Genomic DNA, 14,969 nt, shown 5'->3' on the forward strand with positions numbered 1-14,969 from the left:
TGAATTGTCCTTAGAATCTTGGGAGTTAAATGGGAGTTCACGCGTATTCGAAAAACTTGCAATTTCGATTTTCTCGGAAATGAAGCTTCGTATGACGAAACTTTTCTCTGGATCTTTCACTTAATTCTATACGAGCAACCACCCTTGTGTCACAATTTTTCATACACCTTGTATATAGAATATAAACGCGTGCAGCTTGCCTTTTTGTTAGCTGCGTTATAAATACGCGATCGACGATGACCTTTCTCTATGTCGATACTCATCGATTGCCTGGCTCTATTATAAATCTGCGCTACTAAAGCATAGTGATTGCGCGTATTATATTCGAACGCATTATAGGTCGGTACGAATTGACAGGCGGTTCTTTACTCCGGTGGATCGCAGGAAAGGAGGTTTAAAAAGTTTAAAAGGTGAAAGGTGCAGGAAGATTATTAGAGGGAAGATATTGAAGATTAACGAAAGACTTGTAATTCAGGGAAATTAATTTCATTCGATATTCCATCGTTAATTTTATTCTATACAAAGTTGTTGTTGGAAAAGTTTGTATGTAGAGTTTTCAAGATTAGGCTATTTATTAGAAACTTCTGCGAAAGAAGTAGACGATGTATTTACATAAACGTTTCTATTTATCAGATATTGGACATTAAATGGAATAATCGACGAGGAAAGGAATTGACCATATTGGTCGATGGAGAAGAGCTGACAATCGATCGAGGTGTCCATATTTATCTGTCATAAATACCATTTCTTTATTAAATACATTATTTATTCTGATTTCTATGTAAATTTCTTTAATGGGAAGAAACACAGTGCATATTAAAAAATAGAACAAATTTTGGGAAATATTTGTATTCGAGTAAATTAATTTAAATGAAGAGATAACTTGATACGAATAATTGTAATATAGAGATCGTACCTTTGCGCGTGTTTTGGGACAAAAATATCACGAGACTGGGTGGAAAAATCCAATGCAATTTATTAACACTTCCTACATAGTTATTCGCTTTAATTTCGTCGAATCTCTTCGCTGATGAATGAAATCGAGTTTAAAAGAAGCGTGGCCAAATAGAATAGCAATGTAATTAAACTGCAACGGTTAAAGCGCCTCGAGCAAAAAACGACTAGATAGAAAAACATGCTCCTTTCATCCTGAAGGCGCGTCCTGTTTGCGACCTCCGCGGAACTACCGCTCTGGGCCTCCATTAAGTCTAGAAACACCATCGACTTTGTCGTGCAGTCGATCGGAAATTCGATATCGACGGCATGCTCCGCGATATCCGGCACGATCCTTTTGCATAGCGCGATAACTTACGCGAGAAATGCCGGAGACATTGTAAAATTTCTAAGGCAACGCTGGAGAAGACATCGTCGAATTTCTTGCACATATAATGGCGGACAAAAGAACGTCTCGCTTACAGTAGGCGTAGAAAGTATTTGTCTAATGATCGATTACGTCTAAAATTTTGTCATTAGGTTTATCGTGCGATATTTTTGAAAAATATATGTTATACTATATGGCACAAGGTAAATAAAAAGATACAGAATGTAATTGTTTCGTTTAAAGCTTCGTACAGACAGAAGAAAGATTTCTTTATAAGATAAGAAGTACAGGAAGACACCGTAATTTTAATTTTGACAAATTTCCAAGCTTCGAACGATCTCCTCCCTTTGGCTCGTACCATGATTTTCGATATATCCTACGTATACATGCATGCATGCATGCAGTATGAAAGAAAACAAAAAAGGAATTTCCTCCACGTGGTATGTTCACGTATATACCGATATTACGATAAGAAATATTATAACGCTCAATTATTTTATATTAATATTGATATTATAATGATCAGTTACGTCTAAAATTTTGTCATTAGGTTTATCGTGCGATATTTCTGAAAAATATATGTTATACTATATGGCACAAGGTAAATAAAAAGATACAGAATGTAATTGTTTCGTTTACAGCTTCGTTCTCGAGAAGATCGAAGATTCGTCAGGTATACAGACAGAAGGAAGTTTATAAAATAAGAAGTACAGGAAGACACCGTAATTTTAATTTTGACAAATTTCCAAGCTTCGAGCGATCTCCTCCCTTTGGCTCGTACCATGATTTTCGATGTATCCTACGTATACATGCATGCATGCAGTATGAAAGAAAACAAAAAAGGAATTTCCTCCACGTGGTATGTTCACGTATATACCGATATTACGATAAGAAATATTATAACGCTCAATTATTTTATATTAATATTGATATTATAATGATTAGTTACGTCTAAAATTTTGTCATTAGGTTTATCGTGCGATATTTCTGAAAAATATGTGTTATACTAAATGCCAAGATAAATAATAAGATACAGAATGTAACTGTTTCGTTTAAAGCTTCGTACAGACAGAAGAAAGATTTCTTTATAAAATAAGAAGTACAGGAAGACACAATAATTTTATTTTTGACAAATTTCCAAGCTTCGAACGATCTCCTCCCTTCGGCTCGTACCTTGATGTACCCTATATATACATGCGTGCACACATGCAGTATAAAAGAAAAAAAAGGAACTTCCTCCACGTGGTATGTTCACGCATACACCGATATTACGATCGGAAATATTATAACGCAGTATGTTTGCGTTCACTAGACGATGTGCGGTGATCGTTGTAAAGTCGCGCGAGTCGAGCAAAACTCGACACTTCGATAGTAGTCGGTCTGTAATGACAAAATGACCGAGACAAGTAGTGAATGTTCGCGTATTTCCCGGTTAACGCGTATCCACGATACTTAGTAGTACAAACTGTGATAACAGGTTCCGGCGTATGAATTCCCATACGTCGCATCGCTGCTAGCCTTTTATGAAACGTTATTAGGTAGTTTGCACGAGCAACGATCAAATCGAATATAAATGTTTCAGTTACGTTTGTATATTTCCTTTCATTCTTTCCATATATCTTGGTTCAGTGTAACGAAGGAAATTGCGTTCTTTCCTTCGTATAATTTTCTTTTATTTTTAATAAATGTCTTGGAATAATTTATATATGCGTTCTTTCTCTAGTTGAATATCTATGAATATTTTAGATAGCACTAATATTAAAAATTAGTATGATTAATGCTGAAAGACGAAGAAATTGCATTTCGTCTTACGTAACTTTATTTCCTGAACATTTTTCTTTTTTTTTTCTTTTTATCTAAACCGCTTTTTAATTTTACAAACGAGAAGAGACTTTAAAAGCTGTCATCTTAAATACTTAGAGGTAAAAGCCATTTAAGTTTCTTCTTCCTTGCAACCTTTTAACCTGCGTGCTCCAATAATTATTAATGCCGGAACCTTCCAGAGTTTCGAAAAATCATTCATTTCCGAGAAACTTTGGTCCACCTATCGATGTACCTGGTATATTAAAATCAGAGGGAATCGAGAAAATTCGTAAAAATGGCTTCGGCCCGGCCGAGCCAATGAATGGTTCTCGAGTCTGAATCAACATTTCTCAAAGTTTACTTCTCACGAACAACGGGCTCTCGGGGTGAAATGTTGATTTAGAGGTAGGGGGTATTCCTACTATCGCGTCGTTCTGTCCTGAATCGAGCAACCTTTCTTTATTGTTATCTCTTCGTATGGCACAGGTAGGGTGGGTTATTTGTGTCATCCAAGCTACAACATCTCAAAAATCAATCTTCAACTTTGCACAGAATAACAAAGCTCGCGATATTATGAAATACTACTAGCTTTTAATATATTAACGGAAGAAAGACAAAATTTGAGTGAGTGAACAACCTATTGTATAAGAATCAATAAAATAACAAAGTAACGTACACAGGCTACCGGATTACGATAATTACGAGTGAGAATATTAAAATTAATTAAGCAGATTTCTCTTCTTCCGACAAGCAGAAATTATATCTCGTAGAAAATTATGGCTGTCGAGCTGCCAACGTACGAGATATATTTCGCTGTTTATTATGTCATTAACGATTAAGTCTGTTTTCAAATATAAATCGCTTGTAAATTCTTCGTAGCTGAGATTTTACGAGGCGAACTATTTTTTAGTCAAATTCAACGTGACTCGAATATCCTGCCGAGTTAAATAACTCCACGGAATAACTTCACATTAAAACGTAACATAACGAAAACACATTCGAGCGTACCGTGCGTTAGATTACGGTGAAGTTTAATTTAAAGTTTTACGCAAATGGAACGAGACCACGCGGGAAGGTAACGTTGAACCTCATTGGTTTAAACAACTGTTGTCTACGAAACAATTCTGGGATGTATTGGGACAATCCAAACGAAAGACGCAAAAAGGAGAGGCAGCATGAAGTTATAATGGCAAACGTAAAAGCAAGCATAACCGAGGCCATAGTACTCGATGGAAACTGCGCGTAACAATGCTGGCAACGGAGATGAAAAGAACGTAATGCACAAATCTCAACTATTTGCTTAAATGTCTTCTTTTAAGGCAAATATCCGTGAAAAGTTCGCCGAGTTATTCCACCACTCGAAACACAAGAAAACGCTCCGACTCGAACTCGAAGGCTCGCTTGCTTCCATCCTTTCTATTTAATTTCCCAACTCTGACAATATCTAAGGGCTTAGAACGACGTTAACGGCGTCATTTCGTGACGCGTAGTATAGTTAATTATAAAGACTACCTCTGAATTAAGAGATTTTGTGATATTTAACGTTACAAAGCGGTTGCGGGATTTTAATATTGTAATCATTAACGGTTAGAGGGAAACCTGAAGAGTATGGAAATATCAGTATTACCAGTAATACTTGGTCGTATTGCTAGCTTATTATTAATAACGTTAATATCTGTAGTAATAAAAGCAAATACGATAACGATCGCGATTTAGCTTCCTCGTGAATGTTGGATTGATCGTTCTTTCTATTAAGGAAATTTTGTTCGCGATCTGACACGAGCGGATATTAAGTATTTAATTCGAGATATTTCTATATTATTTGTATCGAACGGTAACTTTGTTTCAAAGCTATAGACGTGGGACAAATTTTTACTAAACACGCGTTTTAATTAAAAACGGGTAGCTGGGATAATAAAAGAGACTTTTAAACTAATTACGTTTCCTTTATCGAAAATTAGAAAAAAGTATCGATATAAATTTTAATAATTTCGTTGTAATATTTTTTTTACTAAAAAAAAAAAAAATGATTAATCGATCTTCTCGATTCCGCTAATAAAATTCCTTCTATGAATCCATATTAAGTTATTCGTATACTCTATATTTTATTTTAAAGTAGTTTATAATCTGTAAAAATGAATTATTCCCTTTTATTTTTCTAACAGGCCAGATTAACGATAGTTTCTAATATTATCGCAGTCGAGATACGAATTGTTTCCCGAGACATAAACCGTAATATTTGATTTCCCTCGGTCTATTCGTTAACGTACTGCGAGGTTACTCTTGATTGATCGTGTTATCGTTGTCTTACCTGTATGAACACCGTGAAGTAGATGACTGCTATCGTAGTGGTGACGAACATCGGCTGCAAGGACACGTGCTTTGGGTCGATCAGCAGGACCAGAGCAAACGCTACAGCACCTCGTAAGCCACCGTAAGACATCACGAACTTCTCCACCTTGTTCAGCTTGTGCAGTCGAAATTGATTAGCCAAGGCTGTCAGTAAGATCACGCCTGAAATTCGATTTCAGTCTGACTCAATGCGTTTGCCCATTTCGTCGCTGATAATCCTCTACAGATCTGACTCAAAAGCTAATCACGTGTCTATTTATACGTCGTGAGTTCTACGTCTGTTTCCAATAATTATTAACTTGTACACTTTGACGTAACACCGGAAGGAAGCTATGTTTGATCGTAGGAAAGAGAAAATTTCTATTTACGATAATTATCTTTGGTGCGTAAAGAATTTTGTCCTCGCATTGTTGCATACGTCGATGAACAAATTTGCATCCAAAAAATTTCTCTTCGTATGTCGCGCATCAACGAAGGAACGCGGTTAATTGGAATTTTTTCGACGATCGAAAAAATTTCGCTCCAAAGAAATCATTAATTTCCAATTTGTATGTAACGTCGCAACTACGAGCAATCGCAAGCCCTTTCTGTAAATGGGAAATATATTCGCGATAAATACAAATTTCCATCTTCCACGACGAAGGCCTGTGATTAATCGTAATGGAAAAGGGAAAGGAAAATTTCTATTTACAACAATCAGTAGTTCGCACTTTTTTAGTCGACGTATACACTGTGATCGAATATATTTTTATTCGAGATAGACGTTAGTTCCCATTTCTCATATGACAACGAAAAGCTGTATTTAATTGCAACGTTTTTGAAAGAACGAGCAGTAGCTTACGTACTTTATCTGGGAATAAAAAGTTGCGGTTAATCGCATCTTTTATTTCGCAAAATAAAAAGAAAAGAGTCAAGAGGGAAAAAGGAAATACCGGGCTGTAGATGGTGGAAAGCAGAATATTCCCAAGGTATATCTATAGAGACAGCGATGAATTTTTTAAGTGTCGCCGCTGGCTGACGATTTGGCGATAAACCGCCGATGGAACAGGAAGCCGTAAGCTCGTGACAGTAATCCGTGATGTAAACTGCCGGTTGTGGAAGGAGCCAGACGAATCTCGTTAAGTGTCTTTCGATATATTTCGCGTCTTAAGGGAAGGGATAGATCAGAAAAATTCGTGCTTCTTCAAGATTATTCTCTGCGTTTGTCTAATGGCCAATATCAATTTTCGGGATTGGCTATTTGGATAATCGAGATTGCGGGCAACGGAAATATATTACTTAGGGGTTGTAACATGCAATTTCATATTTCCTAATTTTTTAACTTTTTTTTATCTTGCAATTACTCTTTTCGCTTCATTTTCTAATCTATTAACCTTCTACGAGATATTGGTACATTTAACGCTCTTGAATTTTCTGTCCGATCTAATGACCAAAAATGACGTCGATCATTTTTCTCAAGCTTTTTCAACTATTTCCTAACATTATTCGTCTCGTATATAATCTTCACGCGTCTAATTTCCTCCACGATAAATACGAGAATAAAATTCTTTTCAAAAAGTAATTTTTAACATCATTTTATAAACATAATAAAATAATACGATAAGAAGAGACGTTGTACTATGATCCTGAACTTTGTGATCTCTTAAGAGGTTAATATACCAGACGAGCGATCATCCACCTAAAACAAGGCTCCATCCGAAGCACATATTCCACCCTAATCTTCGCTCCTTCCGCCATCCAAATTACACCAAAAAACAAGAAACAATGCTTAGTTTCGTGCCAAGTTTCCCTTCAGTCCGGATCGATATTCCGTAAAAAGACAAATAGCAAAACACGAGAAACGCCTTATTCTTGACACGGCCGCGTAACCATTCTCTAAGTAAGTGACACTCGATAAGCCATGATCGGTTTAGCTTAAGACTTCTTTATCTCTTGATAGCATTAACAACTCTCTCTTTCCGTCTCTTTCTGTCTGTGTCAAATTCGAATCGTGCAGCTCGATAGCTGGAGTCACGTGACCAGATTACTGTCGCGAGAGTTAGGCACATACACGACAGGAAGGTTCGTAACGACAGCTAAGAAAGATTCGACCGGAGAGTTCATTTTTTTACCACGTATAACTCGACGAATATTTTCTCGAAAGATCTTTCGTCTTTCTCGGGAATGAATTGCTTCAACCAACTTTTACGGGCTTTCAAAGTACTAGAACGCGTTGACTGCCACGAGAATTCGATGTATTTTGCCCTGTGAGTCGCAAAAACGTTGAAATATATTATTGTCCGAAAAATTTCTTTCGTTTCATAAGGAAATAATAGACGCGTGTTTAATGCTTTTTGTTTTATATTAGTTTATTGAATTACGCACGAACATAATAACACCAAATTCAATAAAATAATATAACAGAGAAATTGTTGTTCATCTATTATCACCTTACGAAACGGACAACCTAATACATCGTGCGTTTAATTGTTGCAAAATATGATATGTCGTATTTGCGTAACCTTTCTCCAACGATATTATCCGTAAGTCATTCACATCGTGGAAAATACTTTAGTCCGTGAAATTTATCTTATCTTAATCGTTTCAAAAAGTTCGGTAAAACGAAGGTCACCGATGACCACGGACAACTTTCTTGCCTATGTGTTCGTAAGTTTAAGTTTCGTAAAGACCGCCATAAATAATAACGAGATTCTATCGGTATATTTGGCGAGCAGAGGCGGATAGAAGTGAAAAATACGTTGCAATACGTTCGTGAGCGTATCTTACAACTTATATTCTGCCCTTGTGTGTGGTCATCGTATAGGATACGGCATCGACCTTGACATTACTCACCAACGATTCGATAAACCGAGCAGAATACGATGGTCATGACGACGAACCACGTGTTCCAGTCGTGACGGTTGTTCACCGTAGCGACTCCGAGGAACATAAATATGATGGTTTCCGAGCTGCTTGACAACATCTTCATCGTGTATTTGACGGTTGTGTGCGATTTGTGCGAGATATTCGCCTCCACGTAATTCTTCATTGTGATGCCGCAGAAGGTGATCCTACGACATACAGAGGTCACGGTTAATCGACGAGGGTGGACGACACGTAGAGGGGTGGTTCGAGAAACGTTAGGATACCCGCGTATCGATCGCCATTCGGCCAGTTTCCCAAACGTCGTCGAAATTAATTCGAACGTATACGATCCGAGGGGTTTACGAAATCGACGGGCTACGAGCCAATGACGTCGATTCGATTTACGACAGGGACGTGACCGCTCCACAACCCCTGCAAATTCGTGCCTACGTCTGTCTACGTACATTTAGATGGCTCGCAGACTGGATCTGCGATTCGTTCGCTAAATTAGGCTGAGAGAATTTAGGAGCTTGATTTTCGAATTTGCAGGTTTCGAGTCTTCTATTACAGTTATCATCTTACGTTTATGATCTATCGGCGCGGTTCGGCAGAATGGGCAACATTTTCAGCAATTTTTGTAATAATAAACTTTATGATTACTTCATATTATTTTATCGTGTATTCCCAATTTTCCGTTACGGTAAAAACAAACTTAAACTGCGATAATATCCATCGAGACAACGATCTACAGTGAGATCCGTTATAACGAGACGCGATAAAGTGCACGCGTACCGAGCCTAAATTCAAAGTCGATTTTCTCGAGAACAAAGCCTCGAACGAAAAATTGTTATTCTATATTTTCGACTTCTTTTTTCGCGTAGAATCACCCCCTTTCCGCTTGTACCGCCGGTTACCAACCACCCTGTAGAATTAACACCATAGAGAGTTGTTTGGTTTGCTCCATTTCTCTCTTTTTTTTTTTGGAGTACAGAATACGTTGTTTCGTATCGAGTTCAATCGAAATACATTAAGGTCGATGGGTTATTGGTTACAAAAATACAATGATATAATCCAATCATGAATAATAATAGGTTATCGAATATAAATTAGTTGGAACGAAACGTCGAAAGTAATTTAGAAGGCGAAGGTTTCGTTCTTTCCGCGGTATCATAAATATACGTACAATCGACATTGATTACATCCGATCAATTCTCGATTGATCTAAAACGGTCTGAAGGACTAGTAGCATTATTAGAATTCTAGTCAAGAATTCTTGATCATATTTTCCCCGGAGCAAAATTGAAAGAAAGAAGAAAAGAACACAAAGTCGTAAAAGCAGTTAAAGTTCTCTTCTCTTTATCGAACGATTCTCATCGATTTCGCTTCGCTGTCCAAATATTCGCACGTTTTAAACATTTTTAAATAAACAAACCGTCGGTTTGTAATCGTGTCACGACCATCGGTCGTATATTCAAAAGCCGTCTGTTTGTCAATCAAACACAAAAGGAGGCTCTGTTTAATCGTATGAAGAAAAATCACGGTAAGCAGAACAAGAACCGAGCGATTACGGGTTAAGCATATTTGAACAGTTATCACACAGCGAGCATTCTTTATATCGCGATCGATCATCGATTTCGCTAGAGAAACGTGTAAATAATAGACTTAACTAGAATCGCGTCGTTGTCGTAAAGCTTTTCACTATTTACGACGATCATTTCTTACCCTTTCGTTTTTTAACATAAAGACTAGCCTTGAGAGAATTATCGAACAAATCGACGATCACGAGAACGCGCTGTGCTTTCGTTCGATCTTTTTTCTTTCTTTCGCGACACGTTTCGCATTTTGCATGATACAACGATGGGAAAAATGTGCTATTTTCACTTCGTCGTTTAACGAACAGTTTCTGCGAGGTTGCTGGAAGGCGTGTCGAAATCGTTACGTTTGTACATGACGCAAAATGTGCACGCTCCGCTCGACATACAGGGTGTTTTGTAATTGACAACGCATAAAACCACGTATAGCGTGATCCTACGTGAAAAATAAGCCGAGACTATGCAACAACATTTTCTCATACGGGGCACAGCTTTTGGGAAAATTGCGTTTGGAAATTTTGTCGGAAACGTATACGCGACCTTGGTTGGCTTTCAGCTGGGAGGAAGAAGGATAATCGACAGGAGATTACTTTATTCTACGCGTGTAAAATAAAACAAGCAAAACGTACGAAACATAAAATTCGTTCGTTTAAATTGTTGTTTTCAAGAAAACACAGTTTGATCGTGTTAAACCCTATACGCGCGTATTGGACAGATTTTCAAAAATTTCATTTCATACTTTCGATTTAACTTTCTACGTAGAATCATTCCGTGTCGAATCGTATTAGCAGTTTGTAACGAGACACCTTGTAGAGGTAACGATTCGCGTGAGAACTGGAAGGTCCTTTTTGGAATTTACCGCAGGCCGAGAGCGTGTCGAGGAATGAGCTATGCTCGTGCTGCAAATTTCTAGGTCGCGGTGGCCACGTGCGGCCTATTTGGTTTTATCGATGTAAACAAGGGAAACACAGTGGAGAAATTTGCATATGTTCTTCTGTTTTCATAGTAAACTGACCTTTCAAAAATTTGATGCTCATTTGTTACGATTCTGATAATAATTTCATTTGCATAAAAAGTACAGCAACCTAGACAATAATAATGATCCATAGTTTTCTTAATAGAAAAAGATAAACGTTCGAGTGTACACAGAAACAACTAAGAAGCTTGTTCGGTAGATATTAAAGACAAATGACAATTCGTTTTCAATTTTGCTAAATCTTCGATCGATATCGTCGAACGACGACGATAACATACGTATAACGAATTTACGTGTTGCCTTTAAATATTCTGCCTGTTTGCATTCCGACGACTGGCCAAAGAGCTTGCAGAAGTAGATCGGTTAACTTACGCCAGAATGCTGGACATGTGAAAAATCTCAGCGTTTAGGTAGGCCAGGTAAGCCATGACGAATATGAAGATGGGCTCGATCACGCGAACCTGATGAGTGAACCTCGTAACGAATCCAGTTGCGATACCCCATATCACTCCTATTATCGTGCCGCCGATCGCCACCACGAAGAACGAAGCAAATCCTGACAGTACGTCCGTGTAGAGTATTTCCGTTGGTCCTATCTCGTTGTACGCCTCGAACATGTGGTACAGTACCTGCGTATCATTAAACAACCACAACTTATTCAGCTGTTCGTCCGATTAAGCGTCCGATGCACGAGATGCCATCGAGTAGATAAGAATTCTTCGGGTATATGAAGCCGAGTCTATGAAATGGAGGACACGTGAGGTCGAGTAATCTTTAAACGATGTAAGTACCGTTCCAACATAAGGTTATAAGTCAGGGACTTTCTGATCTGGGCTAAAATTACGTTCGAACTTTTATTTACCGACTTTCTGCGAAGAAATGTCGTTACATCGCGTTTCTTCGACTATTTCTTGGGAGATTTTATTAGCGTTTAATGGTGTGTGCAATCTTATTAGCGTGTACCATGTGTAATTTTGTATTTTAACACTAGAACCACCGATAGTCAGCACGAAGCTATTTCTACCAAAACCAGTGAAAATGATTGGTTTCTAAAAAATACGTAATAATAGAATATTTTTATATTTATTGATTTGTTACTTTCTCACAGAAGCAATTCCATGTTACGTAGCAGATTTTTGGTATTTTTAATCCATCTGGGATCCCTAAACGAGGGTTGACACATTTATAAAATCGTAGAGCCAGTCATTTTGATTGCTGTGGTACTTCTAGCATCTAGAATTTTCCTGATAACTGATATCATCATATCGAATGATACGCACTAGAAATTTTTAAAACGCGCGGGAAGTTGTAGAAAACGAGGAAACTGGTTAATCGGAGTTCGATGAACAGATTGCAGGATCCTTTTACACTTTGCCATTTTAACTGGTGTTGGTATAAGTAGCCTTGATACAAAATTATTTTCAGTTTGAATACATAGAAAACAAAATACAATTCATTATATTATTCTTTCAGTTATCGTTGCGAAAGTCATCAGTATGGAAATAGGTACGGTAATAGGATGTTACTCTGATCAACGAACGATCGATTGACGAAAGTTGATAAACTATAGTCTGGGATTAAATAATATATATGTAATATGTTATGTACGAGTATCTTAACCCTTTGCACTGCTATGTCGAGTGTGACTCGACATCAGTTTTTATCTCAGCAACTCCTTTGTCGAGTTCCACTCGACGTTCTTTCAGTCTCAGCCTTTTTTGTGAAACGTGCGAAAGAAAAGCAGGATTGCGTGCTAGAAATTGTTTCGAGATATATCATACACTTAAAAATTAGAAAATACAACGATAGTGTGAACAAAACTGGTGTCTAAGTGAATTTCTTTCTTCCTCTATTTATTTAAATTGTCTTATCTTTTGGTTAAAGTAAATTTCAAATAAAACACTTAAAGGCGTTGGGAGCTGCTGATAACGAAATTGAAATAAAATTCCAACTGCAAAGGGTTAAAGTGTGTTTCACTTGTGATATTTTATACGTTTATTCTTATCTTTGTAAACTTTGTATGTTTATACTGGTTGTTGGTCTACAAATGTTTATGCAGTTTCGTATTATAACTAGAAAATAATGTTTATATAACATTGGTCATGAACATAATTAGAAAAATTCATCTTGGATAGGAATTCGTTTCTTCTGTTAAATATCACTGCCTTGTATATTTTATACAGGGTGATTGGTAACTGGCGGTACAAGCGGAAAGGGAGTGATTCTACGCGAAAAAAGAAGTCGAAAATATAGAATAAAAATTTAAAAATTCAAAAATTTAAAAATTTAAAAATTTTAAAATTTTAAAAATTAAAAAAATAACGTCAATTGAGACAATAATCTATAGTGAGATCCGTTATAACAAGACGCGATAAAGTGCACGCGTACCGAACGAAAATTCAAAGTCGATTTTCTCGAGAACAAAGCCTCGAACGAAAAACTTTTATTCTATATTTTCGACTTCTTTTTTCGCATAGAATCACCCCCTATCCGCTTGTACCACCAGTTACCAACCACCCTGTATATCGTTACATATAATATTTAGATATTTTATATATATTTTTATATGTCACTGTGTACAATTTTTCACCCCTAAGTTTCTCAAAAATGCACGGGTATCCGCATTGTACTCGTCAGAAACGCATATACAAGGGCAGCGTAATTGCGATGAACGAGGTATGCGTAAAGATCCTCGGAACTAGCGCAACATTAAAGGTAGTTAAGTCCTCTAAGATGAACATAAACGGTACTTACGACGGTGACAGCGTCGTTCAACAAGCTCTCCCCGAATACGACGATGTACAAGATTTCGTTCACGTGAATTTCCTCGAAGACCGCTAGCACGGCGACAGGATCGACGGCGCTGATCAACGCGGAGAACAGGAACATTTGCAACAGCGGAGTTTCGAAGCCGAACAGGCCGCTCTTACCTAACACCCACAACGAAGCTCCTATAAACAATTTACAAAAAAAAAAAAAAAATAGGAATATTAAAAATCAACCATTTTAATGAAATTTTAGTTTAATCCAACCATAATTAAGATGGCAGTTTAAACGCCATTGAAATGCAAGCGATTGAAATTTTCAGCAGTAGTTTATTAAAAGGTCAAAACTCGAGTTTCTGGATATTCAATAATTGGTAAAACGATTCATTTTGAAGCTCGTTCAACTGTTTCGTATTATGAAGTATTCTACAAATGTAATTAGTTTTTAATGAAATTCAATCGGAATCAATGGTGAATGTAAACTTCATTTCTTCGTGTTCGCAATGAACGTAGGTGTTTAGGGGGAAATGTTCCACATTCCTTTTTATTAATTTAATTACAAATTTAATCGAAAGTTAAAATGTCGTAACCATTCGTTATATTTAATCGTCTGCCCCTATCTCCTTTGCATCCAGTTGATCGTCGTTCGCTAATGATTATATATCGCGTAATACTGCTGGGTTTAAACTTCAAATATAGAAAACGCAACTTTGTAAAATTGAAACACATATATCGATGTACAAATGGTAAAATATAAAAATGTTACATCGAAACTACGTATATGTCCACAGATAAATTCACTCAATCAGCATCATAGCAACCCGGTAACAAAGTTGTTTCGCTTCATAATAAAATATAAAACCAGAATCTCCATCACTTTATTAAATTTTCATGTAAACCTTTATCCAGTATTTTTTAATACTTCGTGTGTGAAATAACATTTCCAGCTTTTTATATATCCCGCTATTTTCAATACACCAATGTCATAACTGTTTCTGTCCTGTGCGTTTCCGTACTGCGTTATATTTGGTCCTGTGCAAATTCCAAGTTCTAAGCGACACGTTTCGAACCCAAACGCGTAAACAGACCGATCGCTAACTCGATACAAAAAAAGATCGATCTGTGAGCCAAGGTAAAAATCGTTGGTACGAAAATTTTTGGCAAGGATGGTCCTCGCGTTAGCGGCGTTTATTCATCGATATTAATAACAAACGCGGATCACCGGTTCCACGAATGTCGCGTTCTCGCGGAGTCTTTAATTATCGTGGACATCGAGCGAGTTGCGGACGTTTCGTAACGAAGAAACGTCGCACGTT

General features: G+C 37.1%; 1 protein-coding gene across 7 annotated transcripts in view; it reads right to left on the reverse strand.

The window, feature by feature from the left end:
- Nhe2 (Na[+]/H[+] hydrogen exchanger 2) overlaps positions 1-14,969 on the reverse strand; it is a 44,013-nt gene that overhangs the window by 17,276 nt on the left and 11,768 nt on the right. For all 7 annotated transcript variants that reach the window (XM_069111763.1, XM_069111761.1, XM_069111762.1 and 4 more), the window contains 4 exons: positions 13,643-13,839; positions 11,261-11,517; positions 8,309-8,526; positions 5,436-5,638 (listed from right to left, as the gene is read on the reverse strand). In XM_069111763.1, the coding sequence (XP_068967864.1) occupies positions 5,436-5,638; positions 8,309-8,526; positions 11,261-11,517; positions 13,643-13,839 (875 nt within the window). The remainder of the gene's footprint in view (positions 1-5,435; positions 5,639-8,308; positions 8,527-11,260; positions 11,518-13,642; positions 13,840-14,969) is intronic.

The sequence above is a fragment of the Bombus flavifrons genome, chromosome 4, assembly GCF_040668555.2.
Source record: "Bombus flavifrons isolate JBK064 chromosome 4, iyBomFlav1_principal, whole genome shotgun sequence".
NCBI classification, from domain to species: Eukaryota; Metazoa; Arthropoda; class Insecta; order Hymenoptera; family Apidae; genus Bombus; species Bombus flavifrons.